This window comes from Notolabrus celidotus, chromosome 14, assembly GCF_009762535.1.
Source record: "Notolabrus celidotus isolate fNotCel1 chromosome 14, fNotCel1.pri, whole genome shotgun sequence".
Lineage (NCBI taxonomy): Eukaryota > Metazoa > Chordata > Actinopteri > Labriformes > Labridae > Notolabrus > Notolabrus celidotus.
The window spans coordinates 2048593-2064745 of record NC_048285.1 but is presented as its reverse complement, the minus strand read 5'-3'; the positions used below and the strand labels follow the sequence as shown (position 1 = coordinate 2064745).

At 41.2% G+C, this 16153-nt stretch overlaps 1 protein-coding gene across 9 annotated transcripts in view; it reads right to left on the bottom strand.

Annotated features, from left to right (window-relative positions):
- bcas3 (BCAS3 microtubule associated cell migration factor) overlaps nucleotides 1-16153 on the bottom strand; it is a 473019-nt gene that overhangs the window by 432698 nt on the left and 24168 nt on the right. For all 9 annotated transcript variants that reach the window (XM_034701109.1, XM_034701112.1, XM_034701118.1 and 6 more), the window contains exon 7: nucleotides 13088-13160. In XM_034701109.1, coding sequence (XP_034557000.1) covers nucleotides 13088-13160 — 73 coding nt within the window. The remainder of the gene's footprint in view (nucleotides 1-13087; nucleotides 13161-16153) is intronic.

The following is a 16153-nucleotide window of genomic DNA, read 5'->3' as shown; positions in this document are numbered from 1 at the left end:
GCAGGAAAGATCGCTTACACTGAAAATTAACTTAACTCATGCTAATCTGATTGTATTTGTTATCCTGAAGCGCTCCCATGTGAAGCCACACCTGCTGGATCCATCGCCCTCCGTCCTGGCCCCGCAGTGAACCCTGTTCAATTCACTTCCCCGTCCCACTGCTCTGCCACCGTGCCACTACACCAGATTTGGAAAACCTCCTAACAAAACAATGTTTAATGTGACTTTTATGACCATGTGTGCGTCTCAATTTGAGATATGCAACTGTTTACAATGGTCATTAAAGGCCATTATGGATGGCACGCGTCTTATTATTGTGCCATTATCATCAATCTGTTCCGTGCACTTCCTCCTTGATGAAACATGTTGACATCTGTTATTCTAATTTTCACATCAGTGCTGCACTTATTCCATGAGCACTTTCCCTTTGGCCGAGACAATCTGCACACATCTCTTTTATGAACGTGAACTAAACCAGGAGATCAAAACCACAAGACTTCATGTGGCCGTGGAAAGCGTAGATGGGAGCCCGAAGAGGGATTAAAACGCAGGCAAATAAATTCATTTACAAGGAAGGGACGTCACCACATTTCCGACTGGTGCAAAGTTTTACAAGCTCCCCAAATACGAACGACAATTACATGCTGTGGAGATGCTAAAACAAATACAACCTCGGTTTGGGAAGTCAAGACTGGCTTCTGAGAGGGAGAACTCCGTGCTCTAACTGGAGGCTGGAAACATTCAACAAGTCCTCAACGATCTCTCGAGACTTTTGGAAGGAGGACTCTGAAAAATGGTTCTGAAAGTGTGACACCAAGCAAAAACCTCTGGAGCCAATGCCAAAACTGAAGTTCCTCATGTGACAAATTGGGGTCTGGTTCCAAAGTGAGTCAATCTTCATATCAGACCTTGTTAATTCACATGTTCAGAGCTTGGTGCAAGAAATTGTTTTGGCCTCATGCTATGTTCAATACAGTACAGTCATGGCCAAAAGTTTTGAGAATGACACAAATATTAAATTTTCACAAAGTCTGCTGTTTCAGTTTTTATAATGGCAATTTGCATATACTCCAGAATGTTATGAGGAGTGATCAGCTCAACTGCAATTAATTGCAAAGTCCCTGTTTGCCTTGAAAATGAACTTTATCACCAAAAACACATTTCCACTGCATTTCAGCCCTGCCACAAAAGGACCAGCTAACATCATTTCAGTGACACACAGGTGTCACACACATTAACACAGGTGTGGGTGTTGATGAGGACAAGGCTGGCGATCAATCTGTCATGATTGAGTGACTGGACACTTTAAAAGGAAGATGGTGCATGACACCATTGTTCCTCATCTGTTAGCCATGGTTACCTGCAAGGAAACACGTGCAGCCATCATTGCATTGCACAAAAAGGGCCTAACAGGGAAGTTTATAGCAGCGAGTAAGATTGCACCTCAGTCAACCGTCTATCCAATTATCAAGAACTTCAAGGAGAGAGGTTCAATTGTTGCCAAACAGGCTCCAGGGCGCCCAAGAAAGTCCAGCAAGCGCCAGGACCGTCTCCTGAAGGTGTTACAGCTGCGGGATCGGGCCACCACCAGTGCAGAGCTTGCTCAGGAATGGCAGCAGGCAGGTGTGAGTGCATCTGCACGCACAGTGAGGCCAATACTTTTGGAGGAAGGCCTGGTGTCAAGGAGGGCAGCAAAGAAGCCACTTCTCTCCAGTAAAAACATCAGGGACAGACTGATATTCTGCAGAAGGTACAGGGACTGGACTGCTGAGGACTGGGGTAAAGTCATTTTCTCTGATGAATCCCCTTTCCGATTGTTTGGGGCATCTGGAGGAAGGCTTGTTCGGAGAAGACGAGGTGAGTGCTACCATCAGTCCTGTCTCTTGCCAACAGTGAAGCATCCTGAGACCATTCATGTGTGGAGTTGCTTTTCAGTCAAGGGAGTGGGCTCTCTCACGATCTTGCCTAAAAACACAGCCATGAATAAAGAATGGTACCAGAACGTCCTCCGAGAGCAACTTCTCCCAACCATCCAAGGGCAGTTTGGTGATGAAGAATGCCTTTTCCAGCATGATGGAGCACCTTGCCATAAAGCAAAAGTCATAACAAAATGGCTCGGGGAACAAAACATTAAGATTTTGGGCCCTTGGCCAGGAAACTCCCCAGATCTTAATCCCATTGAGAACTTGTGGTCAAGCCTCAAGAGGCGGGTGGACAATCAAAAACCCACAAATTCTGACAAACTCCAAGCATTGATTATGCAAGAATGGACTACCATCAGTCAGGATTTGGTCCAGAAGTTGATTGACAGCATGCCACGGAGAATTGCAGAGGTCTTGAAAAAGAAGGGTCAACACTGCAAATATTGACTTATTGCATGAATTCTGTGTAATTCTCAATAAAAGCTTTTGATACTTATGAAATGCTTCTAATTGTATTTCATTATACCATAGAAACATCTGACAAAAACCCTGAAGCAACAGACTTTGTGAAAATGTAATATTTGTGTCATTCTCTAAACTTTTGGCCATGACTGTACATTATAGGCTATCATACCTGGCTCTCTTACTGATTTTCCGGTTGTCTAGGATGCTTGATTCTGATTGGTTAAAACCCCTTGACGACGGTTATTAACTTTCACTAACATGAGCAACACCAGAGGCAAACATTTGTTTCTTTTTAAAGGTGTGTGAACCACAGAGCTCAGAGAAGAAGGAGAGCTGAATGAGGACAGTTTCATGTTCAATCCACCGCAACAGGCAGATAAGACTCCATCACCATGGAACGATCACTGACGTGGAATCACAAGATTCACGCCAGGGTCTTGTCTCACCCTGTTGGGATTCTATTTCCCATAACTACCTGCTAACTTACATTATTCCTTACGTATGCAGACTTTACAAAAACACCTTAGAGATGCTGAATCTCTGAAAACACACGCACAATACCGACTTAAGAGGGAGGAGGTGGAGAGAAACAAGAGTCTGTAGTTACCTCCTCCTCTGAGACAGCAAACCCAGACTTCCCCTCATTCCAGCATTGACAAACTCAGAGTTTTCACTGAACGTGCTACTGGTCTCGTATAACTGCACGATCATACCTTCATCTATCACACCATGTTAACAGGAAATCAAAGCCTGTTTCTCTATATTGTCCACACCACCTCCTGGTGTTTGTTTGTGTTTTGATCACCTGTCAAGTCCAGACCGTCTGTCCCTTACATAAAAACAAAAGCTGACCACATCAGAGCCTGATGGAGGTTTGATGGAGGCCTGATGGAGACCTGCAGGGAGCCGCAGAGATTCCGGCAAGCTGCAGGCATTAGCAGGAGAGTAATTAGGGTAAAAAGTTCACCCACAGATCCATGTCTGCAGAGCTGCCAGAAATACATTTCCTGCACCGTTTAATGCTGCACGTACAGTTTAATGGCGAGCTTTTTGGAAACACACGGCCCGTTTGTGCGCGCTTGTTCAGACTCTTCATCATTCTTTGTGTTTATGTGCTACCGCAGTGCATTACAGCTCAGAGTGAGCAAACAGGAGCATTTAATCTGACTGTACGCACGACCGAAAAAATGAAAATAAGAGCAAAAGACAAAAAAGTACCAAACAATAAATAGAGTAACAATGAAAATGAGTGTTTATGTATACGCAGTCCATAAATCTGGCTTATTCCTCCTCCTTTGACAGCACTGGAGTGGATATTAATATTCATTACCCAAACCAAAGCTTGCATTAGGTCCAATTTTAGCCGTTTTAGACTGTGGGCCAATTTTCTGTCGAAGTTAAGTGGAAGCACTTGACATAAGAAACATCTGGTCAGGGAGGAGTTCTTTCTTCTGCTGTGACATCTCAAAGCTGCATCAGGAAAATTGACGAGTTAGCGTTGCCTTTGAATCAGGACACGAGAGGACAGCGAGAAGCCGGGATGCAACATTCATGTGTTGCAGAACAAATTAGGAGACGGTTATTTCATCAGATGGAAAGATTCAGGCGCTTTCCAGCTCCTCTACTCGCTTCATCATCCACGTACAATCTGATATCAGCGTCATGACTCAACACCTGAAATCCTACCTTTATAGAGGACATGTTTTTAAGCCAGAACAGATTAACAGGGTGATCGTTTCATCAGTTAAAAGGCTGTGACTGTGATATAAGACCCGGGATGTCAGATTGTTTGGTGACGAGAAAAAGGAACGAGCTCTAAAAGCACAAGTTCTCTCCAGTCTGCATCAAAGCAGCAATCTGCAGCAGCTCTTAAAGTACTAAAAGATGAATCCATGATGCATGGATCCCAACGGTATATTTTGTATGTGTATCTTCTTTATTTACATGCACTGGCTCCAGGAAGAGACGCTGAATGTCTCAGAACCTCAGAGGAGGACTCCCAACATCCACATGAGCAGACAGAGGAGGATGATTTGGGAAAAGTTGACAGTTTTACACCAAAAAAAGTAGAAATGAAGGCTAACATTGGGGGAAGATATCATTTGAAACTCCAACATCTTCCAACTTACATGCTATTTGATGTATTTTGGGGTCTAATGGTGTAAAAGTATTTAAATAAATAGCTTCAACCTGCAGCTGAGTAACAGGCTGCTATGTAATCTTTGAAGGTAGTTGAGCTTGTCAAAGTCTGCTCTTTAAAAGTGCTTGTTTCGTGGGGTGCTGGTGGCCTAGCGGTCTAAGCGCCCCACATATAGAGGCTATAGTCCTCGCCGCAGGGGTTGCCGGTTCGATTCCCGGCTGGTCGACCATTTCCTGCATGTCTTCCCCCCGCTCTCTGTTCCCCACATTTCCTGTCTCTCTTCACTATCCTATCAAATAAAGGCAAAAAGGCCAAAAAAATATAACTTTAAAAGTGCTTGTTTCAAAGTCCTTTTAAAGACATTGTTTTGCATGTTTGCATTTAATTTAAGCTAAATATAAAAATGCATCTCATTAATTCAAGTCCCATAAAGCTGTTTCTCTTGTTCCAGCATGCAAAATGAATCTGGGGCTCTTTCATCTCCAAACATCTGAACAGAATTACATCTTCACTCCTCCATACGTCGCCCGATGTAAAGGAAAGAAACTTTCAGACTCTGGTAAAATAAAATATTAATTGCTTTGACCACAGAGGCCTGGTTTAAAGAACAGGGTTGTGGTAAAGGTTTGAAAAGTCATTCCTAATCATTCAGCCTGTCGGGTGTGTTTATGTGCACCCACTTCCAGCACTACCGAGTTTAATCGGACTTCCTATTTGAAGGGGGAAAACTGGCGAGGCAGAACACATTTTCGACAGACATAAAACAGACATGCAAGTCAAAATAAACGCTGCGGAGTGAAGCCCGAGCCCCACAGCTCTGCCTCTGCACTGAAATGTGTGTACGTCCATGTGTGTGTTCGTGTGTGGGGCAAAGAAAAGGGGAAGTGGAAGACCAGATTACAGCCACTCTCATTTCCATGCAGGAGCATGACAAAAGGCGAGCCGGGGAAAAGACATTTCCATGCACACAAGTTAAAGACAAACTTTAGAGACCGAGACGCAGAGATCCCAGATTTTACCTTTTTCTATACTTTGTCTCACATATTCAACGTTCTTAAGTCCCTTTAGGTGACAGTTTTTATCTTGTGCACACAAAAATGACTATACATGCTTTAATTTGCCATTAAGCATCTTTATTTTTCATCACATTTGGTAATTTGATTGCTTGAATCGTCTTCAATGGAACTCGTGTTTTCTGTGCAACACGAGCGCCCTCTGCTGACCAGATTTGACAGGTTGCGCCCCATGTTGTGTTGACATGTAAGACACTCCGCAATTGTCTCTCTCTCTCTCTCTTCATCTCCCTCTATCCCTCTCTCCAACACGGTCTCAGCAGATGTGCGTCTAACATGAGTCTGGTCCTGCTGGAGGTTTCTGCCTGTTAAAGGAAGTTTGTCCTTGCCACTGTAACTTGCTAAATGCTGCAAAGTGCTCTGCTCATGGTGGATTAAGATGAGATCAGACTGAGTCCTGTCTGGAAGATGGGACTGGATCTGATCCGGTCTTGATGTTGGGTCTTTGTTAATAATAGAACATAGAGAACGGTCTAGACCTGCTCTGTGGAATATGTTTGAGAGAACTTTTAAATCAAAATCAGACACTTTTGAGATGATGCTTATGTGCTTTGGAGTAACTTTGGATCACCACGTGAATGCTTTGCTAGCTAGTTTGTAGCTTTTTTATTAACCTCAACGATGTAGCTCGCTATCACATAGCAAGCTAAATTATTACTTTCTGTGTTCTTGCATTTTCTGGAGCTTAGTCCTGCTACAAAGGTGGCTGTGAGAGACCTTAGATGCTTCTAAACGACTTGTTGTAGAGAGTAGCCGACACAACCGCTACACGAACGTATCGTGTTCCTATAAGATAGCAGTTTCTGGGCTTCAAATAAAAAAAGTAAGCTCTTAGAAATGCAAACTGAAATGCACTTTATTGAGGTTGCATTTAACGGACAAACAGAAAGGCCATCATTTGGAGGAGGAGAGAGAACAACACTTTTGTTTGCTGTGAAATTAAGAGCGACACTAAACTAACTTAAAGGGGACATATCACGCTTTTTTCATCAATAGATATTGGTCTAAGAGGTCCCCAAAACATGTCTTTAAAGTTTATGCTCAAAAAAACACTTTGAAATCAGATTTTGGCATGCCTGAAAAGCCCTCTTCTTCAGCCCTCCTCAGAACACTCTGTTTTCCCTCTGACCACGCCCCCTCCGGAAGTGGATGTGGCCTCGGCTCTCCAGCACGTTGATCTAATGTTTACATGTTGGCTGAATATACACGGCTGCTCAGAGATCGCGTTACTTCAACCCTCTGAATCTGATCCTGATGGAGAGGCGCCTGTAGCAGGACCTTTCTGAAGGATTGGTCACAGATTTAGTGTTTCTTGTTGTTTTATTTGTCAGTATGTCGACGTGTGTCTTGGTACACAGCTACGAACATGTAGCTATGTGGCTATGCTAACTAGCGCTAGCACTTATCCATGATAAATAAAAATCATCCACTAGATCTTCAAATCTGCAGACGTGGGGAGTAAAGCACACATTTGTGCAGGTAATGAAAAACGGAGGAGGGATTCAGTATTATTTTATACAGTCTATGGGCTGAACAAGCTCCGAGCTCTGACTCCGTGACAGACCGGATATTGTTGTTACGTAACAAAAACACTGAAGTCTGAAACGGCTGGTTTCACACACATTTACAGAAAGGTGGAGAAATCAGAACAGGGGCAGAATGGATTCTTTTCATTCTCGGGGGGTTTGTAGACATGCCAGGGAAACATATTTCAGGTAGAGAACCATTAAAAAGTCAATTTTGCATGATATGTCACCTTTAAGGATGATACTCGTGCATCCAGCTGCTGTCTATGTCTGCTTTTTTAAACATTAAAAAAACTCAAATGTTAAAATAAAATGTGGATTCCAGGCTGTAAAATGTGGAAAAATCAAAAAGAGGTGAATACATTTGCAGGGCAGAGTTTAAAGACTCACTAACATGATGAGTTTCCCTGAGTCACCGACGATAGATTCTACCCTCAGTATCCAGCAGGCTTGGAAAGCATGTGCATGTGCATGCGCGTTTGTGTGTGTGTGTGTGTGTGTGTGTGTGTGTGTGTGTGTGTGTGTGTGCGTGTGTGTGTGTGCCCGTGGGTGGTCATAATGTGACAGTGAAGAACACCATAACCTCATGGTGGATAAAAAGCATCACTTCTCCAAATCCCTTAATCTGGTGGCTCGTTTTATACAAATGCTTGATGATTTCCATTTAATACACTTTAAAAGACGGATACATCCGGTCCACGGAGCAAAACCTGTCATGAAAATGCACTGAAACACAAGGGCTTAGTGCCACAATGGGCTTTGGCCATCAAAAGTGTTTTGTGTGTAAGCCTGTGTGTGTGCGTTTGTGTGTTTCTGGGAGATAAGTGGAATTTACTGCTTCCAGCCGTGTAATTAATAACCTGTGTTTTTCACTAGGAGACATTCAGCAGATTGTTATATACATGTCAGAGTATAACAAGATGTTTGTTATGCATTTACTTCTTATGTTGCATTCAAAGTTACGTAACGTCTGCAGCACGAGGTATCAAAGACAGACTGATACACACCAGACATCTCTGCACAATCTGATGCATCATGCAATAAAAAGCAGAGGTGATGGTGTCTGAAGTTTTGTGCACATCTGAAGGTTGATCCTTGCTTTAACTGATTATTTTGCAACAAAAATGCATCTGCATCCGGTGTAACAAAGATCCAGACACTCCTCTCCATCTGAGGAAATCATTTGTTCATTAACCAGCATTTTTTTTAACCTTCCTCATGTCGGATAACTGAACACTCTCCTGTCTTTCTTCATATCATCAATCAAACGCTCACACAGCTTCACAGATATCACCAACCTCTCCATGAACTGTGTCTGGTTGAGCTTTAATGGTGCCTCTGTCTACTCGAGGCTGACCAGTGCCCAGTTTGATGACCTGTTGGCATCGTCAGGCTTTCGTGGACAGACACCAACAACCATCATGTCATTTCAGCTTTCAGATCTGTCTCCACTGAGCGGCAGATTCAGAGTGTCAAGCAAGTCACACTTGATCATCAAACCTGACTTACTCTAGAGATCTGAGGCAGGCACAGACTACTGTCTTTTTACATTGTACTTTTATTTACTTATTATCTAGCTCAAATTTTACTGAATTTTAAAGGCATATACTGTCTTTTTTATATTATCATATAGACACATATTTGTTATTTATTAAGTTAATTTTTTATTTTCTATTCATTTTTATGTGGATTATTTGATTTGTTTACTTGGTTTTTACAGTGATTTTGCAGATTACCTCTCCAAATGTTTTATTCTGTTTTACTTTGCTGTATTTACTTTTATTGCAGCATCTTAGTTTTTTTTTAGTTATAAGTTATATTTTTGGGGCTTTTTGCCTTTATTATATAGGACAGCTGAAGAGCGACAGGAAAAGCTGGGGAGCAGAGAGGGGGGAAGACATGCAGGAGATGGTCGACTGGTCGGGAATCGAACCAGCGACCCCTGCGACGAGGACTTTAGCCTCTGTACATGGGGCGCTTAGACCACTAGACCAACAGCGCCCCAACAGCATCTTAGTTTATTTAACTGGTTTAATCTTTTTTGTGGTTTATTATTTTAGTAATTTATTTTGTTTTGTTGAGCTTAAGTTCCCATCTTAAGTTTTAATATCAGATTATTTTACCTCCAGTGTTTCCTCATTAAGATATCATGACTTAAGCAATTTCATTTGAATATTTTTTTAATTTATTTGTATTTATAATTATTGTGATTATTATGTTTATTATGACAGTGATTATTTGTATTCATTTATATACCGTGCTCTTAACCTTGCCTTTGTCTTATGGGGATGTCTTGGGGTTTAAATGTATTCTATTTTATTATAATCTTTATGATAATAATAATCAAAATAATAATCATTTTAAACATTTATTAATCTTATTTATTTATTTATCTATTTATTTCTTGTATTTATTTGATATTTTTTACTTTAATTGATTTTTTTATTTTGCTTTCTACTCCTACTTCTTATTCTATTAATTTTACTTTAATGATTTATATTTATTTTTAAGTATTTTTTATAATTATGTCTTATTATTTGACCCTTTTCTGTTATTTTCTGTCTCTCTGTTCTTTTGTGAAGCACTTTGGGCTGCGTACCTGTATCACAGATGCTTTATAAATAAAGTTGTGTCAAGTGGAGTTTTACTTTGAGTTACAATATTATTGTATTAAAAGTGCTTTACAAATAAAGTCTGATTGATCGATTGATTGATTAAGAGTGTCATGACCCCAAATATCCTGGTGTGCTGGGCTTCAAGTGCAGCAAACGTGATAAAATGATAAAAACAGGAACACTTCCTTCAAGAATAAAGGATAGAAACTCCTTAAGGAATTAAAAAAAACAAGCGTTAAGATTGGGAATATAAGCGGTTAGATTCATGATTGTGCAGCCCTTAAAAAAAAAGTCTCCATGGCGTATACGGTGACCATGCGCACATTTCAGAATATCCATCAGCATTAGTCAGAGCCCTGAAATAGCACATCAAGCAGTAATCTTCACGGTGAAAGAGGACTATATTGGTTAAAAGAAAAAAGGACCACATCCTCTCAGCATCTGGAGATGTTGTGAGGGGGAAGCTGGAGGTTGGAAATGTCAGCGACAGTTCCCAAACTCTGGAGAACAAAGCACGCTTATTCATCACTGAACTTTTGCCCAACAAGTGTGTGCACTCAAACACCCACAAACAGTTAAGTTGCCTCCGTCTTGGCCATAAAATTTACATTCATTTAGAGGGAGAGAGAGAGGCGGCTGAAATCTCCCCGACTTTTAATACCTGTGTTCTAAAAATGAAAATAATAACAGCAGCACGGAGAGGACGGATAAACAAAGCCTTTCCAGAAATGTGAGCAAACAGAGCTCTGCAACATTTTTTACTAATTCCCGAAGCCCGCTGGCACCGGTGCAAAGGGTGAAAGGGACGCATATATAGCTTTACTGTCATGAAAATCACTGGATCCATACATTGTTTGGACTTACGCATAATCCTTTCCATTGATAAAATTATGTTGAGTGTGCCTGGCTGGAAATCCACAAGTACAGGGCTTCAGCACACATGCTTTTTCCCTTCTCTGGTTTTCCTTTAATTTGCAAATCTTGTAATCTAAGCCTAGAGCTGACTGAACCAACTCCTAAACCAGCACTGCTGTAGCGGCCAAGGCTCCAATCTGTTTTCCATTTAAGTGTCAAGACGGCATCCTTTTTGGTGGTTAACAAAAGCTGTTATTTCAAAATGATTATATGCTAAAAATTGTGTGAGGACCTTAGTAAGTTTATGAACAGCCTCGATGGAAAGTACTGCGCCGCACCCGGAAGCCTTTTTCCTTCTCGTCTTTAACCAGAGTGTTATTTACCAAGCACTTCTAAAGGGGGAAGAACCGGGCTGTGCCATTCAGCCAGAGGTCAGGGTTTCTGCTTTTCAACACAGCGCATGTTTTCAGCATTAGTGTCGAGCGACGCCTGGATGATTCGCCAAACCGTCAAAACGCTGCCTGTCTCGGTGTCAGCGAGGACATAGGAAAAGCAGAAGCAACAGAGTCAGAGAGACATGGGGCGGCAGTCCCTGGAAAACATCAAGAAGGTGGTCTCCATCGAGGCCCAGCTGAAGACAGACTTCCTTATTTCATTTCCCAGAGAGGATATATTGAGTTAAATTTTGTGTTGCTCTGGAGAAAGAGGAGGAGGAGGAGGAGGAGGAGGGAGGCGGAGGAGAGGCGAGTACAAGAAGCCTTGGGGTCTGTCGTACTTTAAACTCTCTAAACAAAGACATGTCGTTCGCCGTCCAAACCCTGACAATTTAAGGCATCTACTCCTTTCTCTGTGGCCATGAGGCGTTCAGGTACTGCTTGGACTCCAGCCACTGTTAATCTATGATTCAGTCACTGAGCCCACGTCACTGGCTCAGCTTCAGGAGCATGTGGAGGGCTCAGAACATAAAGTTGGGTGTCCTTTGATGACTCGTTATTAAGACAGAATTACTTTCAGATGTCGGACTCGTAGTTCATAACTTTACATAAAATGCTTTCCACTCCCTTCAGTGTTTCTTAAAGACGAAATGACACAAGAGCGAGGGTTTCCAGCCACTCACAGAGGCTGCAACGAACGAGTATTCTGACCGTTCATGTCCGATGAGCTCCATGATAAGCAAAGTCTGCAGGGGGCCTTTTCTTTGCAGCTTTGAGGGCGGAATGCTCCTGCTCTTCAGAAGTGTGTTGCATCGCTCGCTGCCATTTCAATGTTTTGTTTACTAACGCTGTTCTGCAAGACGGCTCACAGCATGAAAACCATGCACGAAAATGTATTTGCAATTCTTTTTACGGGCAAAAGACAGAGTTTCCCCGAGGATAAATGAAGTATTTCTAATTGTGATTCTGATTCTAATCTTTGTTACTCTGGATCACTCGGCACCATGCATCATCTTGTGAACAAATCATTATCTCAATCTTCACAGTCACTTATCCATCAACCTGTGCAAAGCAATATTTCACAGTCAATGGAATAAAAACAGGAGTTTAAGCTCCATGCAAACACTCAAGAGGAGACAGACTAAGTGATGCAATTTTCATGCAAGGGGAGATAGATAGTTAAGTTATCATTCAAAGCCAGTCTCTGGAACTCTAACAAAATGCCTATACCTGCTGAAAAGTTTAACATTTTTGCATTTTAGAGGATTATTTTAACCCAACAGAGGGTTAAAAGCAGAGAGGTGGTGGCACCGTTGGCTTAGCGGTCTACGCGTGCGCCCAATATACCAAGGTCTTAGGTTCGATTCCAGCCTCGACCATTCACTGCATGTCCTCCCCACATTTCCTGTCTCTCTCCAGCTGTCCTATCCTATCAATAAAAGGCAAAAAGGCCAAAAATATAACTTTAAAAACAAAACAAAAGCAGAGAGGTGAAGATTTCAACCACTGTCCCAATACTTAAAGTCTGACGTAGTGTCTCTTCTTATTAACTTGTGTTTCTTGGAGAATGGTCCCACTAAGTGGCCGTAAACTAAATCAGTAGATATTATAACTCATTGTTTCATTCACTAGTTGAAACTAAGCCTTACATATCTTAGCTTCAACCACTGTAGTTGGTCAGGACATCACATGTTTTCAGTTCTCCCTGCTGATGCCTCATGCCGCCCTTCTCGTGGGCGGAGCATCTTCTTCTTTAACTTTTGGCGTCCCTCATGGTTCAATGTTTGGAACCTCTTTGTTTTTTATTCTTTCAGATAAATCATGTAACCTAGATGCATGTTTTCCTGAAGTGCAACATGCACCTGGAAAATAGTGTTGCAACCTTTATTGTTTATGTCGTTTGCAGGTATAACTGTAGAAAGAGGATCTACTGTCTGACTGCATCGCTGTTTGAATATGCCAGACTGACAGTGTCTCATGGAAAAAGACAAGGAATGACTTCATCCCTGAGAAGATTGAGGAGGTGATGTCAGCTTTATTATGATGCGTGAACTCACCCGGAGGACCCCGCGCTCTTGCAGACCCCCAGGAGGGGCCTCTTGTCGGCGAAACTGTCCGTCTTCAGAGGGCCTGAGGAGGAAGAGGAGTCACAGATGAGAAACAGAAAGACGTGCACACAACAAAGAGGGACATTCTTTAAAAACAGACATGTGATGCCTCCAGAGCTGCTCACGCTCATTGAACAGGCAGCCAATTACCATGACAGGAAACGTGCTGATTGCATTACTACTGTTGCCCTGTAATTCAATTATGGGCATGAAACATTCGGATGAAGAGGGATTTTTTCTCCCAAAATGAGGCCTTATTCTGTCAGTTAGTCAGCAACTTTCCTCACCAGCAACCCACATTATTCACTTCAAAGCTGTGGTGTCCTCACGTTTTCTGGTTCTTCACTTAAAGTGAAAAAAAAACAGCAACAAGAAGTCCTATCCAAATTTTTAAAAAGCCACATTTTTTCTCCCTTCTTGTTTGTTTACAACAATTAAATCACGGTAAAGCCCGGCAGGCACATTTCTGAAAAACCAAAAGAAACATGTTGCATTAATTGGACCGATCCCATATTTTTCTCTGGTCGTCTCACTCTTGAAGACGGACGGAGGATCAGGGGATTGAGGGGATGGGGGGCGCTGGGATTGAAGAAGATGTTACCCTTTAAAGGACTGTAATTTGAGGCTTGACAGTAATCAGCCTCGAGTTCCTGTGGCATGGCGTGAGAGCAAAAGTGCCTCCTCTACCCGCCTTTAACACTCCCGACAGGATCCTTTTCTTCTTCCGTGTTTCTGTCATCGGACATCATTCCCAGTGCAGATATTGAGCCGTTATATAAATATGACTCGCGGAGACTTAGCGAAATGGCACGTTTACTAAAATAAACTTTCTGGTGGAAAAAAATGCAGCATTGTACGGAGAGAGAGAACTTTGTTTGATTATGACTCAAACGGACAGTAATTATAGTAAGTGCTGCTTTCCATGTGGACTTTAGCATGTTTCAGTGCAGCAGAGGGGATGAGTGCATGTTTACATGATATAATAATGTGCTCTGCTGCATTAAAAGACAACATGATTACATGTTCAAAGACAGTATGAGCGTTTGAGAGGAGCTCTATCGTGAAGACATGACTGACCTTTGACGAATAGTGGCGCAAAGACTCAACTAGAGCTCTGGAAATAATCTTTAACAGAGTCTCAAATCTGGAGAATAAAATGTTTTTTTACTTTAGAAGTGTTAGACTAATGTTCTTTGTCATTTCTGAAATATATTTAAGGTCGTAGTCGTTAGAAATCTGGAGTCTAGACGTGAAAGAAGCTGAGCCAAAGTTAGCAGCAGCTCAGCTCACAGCCCTCACATCCAGAGAACAGTTATTATTATTATTATTATTATTATTATTATTATTATTATTATTATTATTTCTTTTTTTTATTAAAGTGATGCTTAACGATACAAGACAGGTGAGAGACATGACAATACCATACACAATATACAAAAAGTGAAAGACAAGACAACAAGTGAACATTACAGAAATTAGTGCACAAATGTGCGTGTGCATGCGCGTGTGTGTGTGTGTGTGTTCATTTGTGTGAGTCCGTATGTGTGTATTTGTGGGCATTCGTCTCCCTGTATGTACAACTGCAGCAAAATAGGACAGTAATTTGGGACAAGCTGGGCGGGAGAAGGCAGCGAAGGCAATTCGGGAGGGGAGGGGAGAGGGGGGGGACATCCCAAACCAAATCATTAGAATAATAGATAAACACAATCAAAATAAAAATAAATAAATAAAATAAAATAAAATAAAATAAAATAAAATAAAATAAGGGGGGGGTGAACTAGTTCAGTGGGCAAGCAAGAAGCCCGGTCAACCATAACAAAGGGCTACAATTCCACAACCACCACCACTAATACCAACAATAATAATAATAATAATATTAATAGTAATAATAATAATAATAATAATAATAATAATAATAATAATAATAATAATAATAATAATAGTATTTATAGTAATAGTATTAATAATAGTAATAATAATAAAAAAACAGTTATTATTTTTACATAAATTGTACTTGCTTGTTGTAACTATCAGGGGTCATTAAAAAAAAAAAGTATTTACATATTTTTTATTTTTTATTTTGTTAGGCTATTCAGCTCTCAAGTTTAAGATGAAGTAACTCCACCTAAAAAATTCAACTAACATCATGAACGGCTGCTCGGCATGCAGCCCCTTTTAACATCTGACCCACATGGAGCGTCAGGAAACAATCTTCTCTTGACATCAAACTAGTGTAAGTCACCACCCAGTTTAAGATTAACACATAAAATGTTTAGAGCAATCTGGTTTGAGATAAACTTAGCCGTAAACATTGCTAATATTACAAGTGGCTGCTCAGCGCACAGCCCCCCACTGACATCATGTTGTTTTTTTTTATCTTAATTCATCCAGATAATACCTGTTGAGACCTCTTTAACAAGAGTCACCTGTCCAAGAGGTCAGTAACACACATCATAATGAATATTACATGATACAGAACAGATTACAAACAATCATTTAAATGTGCACACTAGATCGCAACACATGTGCACACCGAGCATCCAAGAACAAAGACTTCTCTGCAAAAACTACTCAATGTTTTTGTCAGTGTTTCCAAGGTTTTAATATCCATGTGTGTTTGACTTCTGCAGATGATTCTACTTCCTGCAGGAGCTTTTTGATTGACGAACATTAAAGAATCCAAATGCAAAAAAGTGAGGTTATGCATTGTTGCCAACTCCTCAGTACTGAAAGTAGCTATTGGCTATCCTAAAAGGTCTCAAAAGTCGCTAAATGACATCATTGCTTAATTTGCATGATATAAATTGTAATGGACGCCGTAGGAGAGACGTGTAACGTTCAGGGAGAGACAAAAAGTGAGTAAAAAACACACTAAATATGTTCATAACTACAAATGAACGTTCTTCTTCTTCTTCATGCTTTTTTTTATTAATGGCATAATCCCAACCCTCCTCCCATCTGGGCTTTGGAGCAGCAAATGTGACCAAAAGAGACTCTCTGGTGGAGTTAGTTATA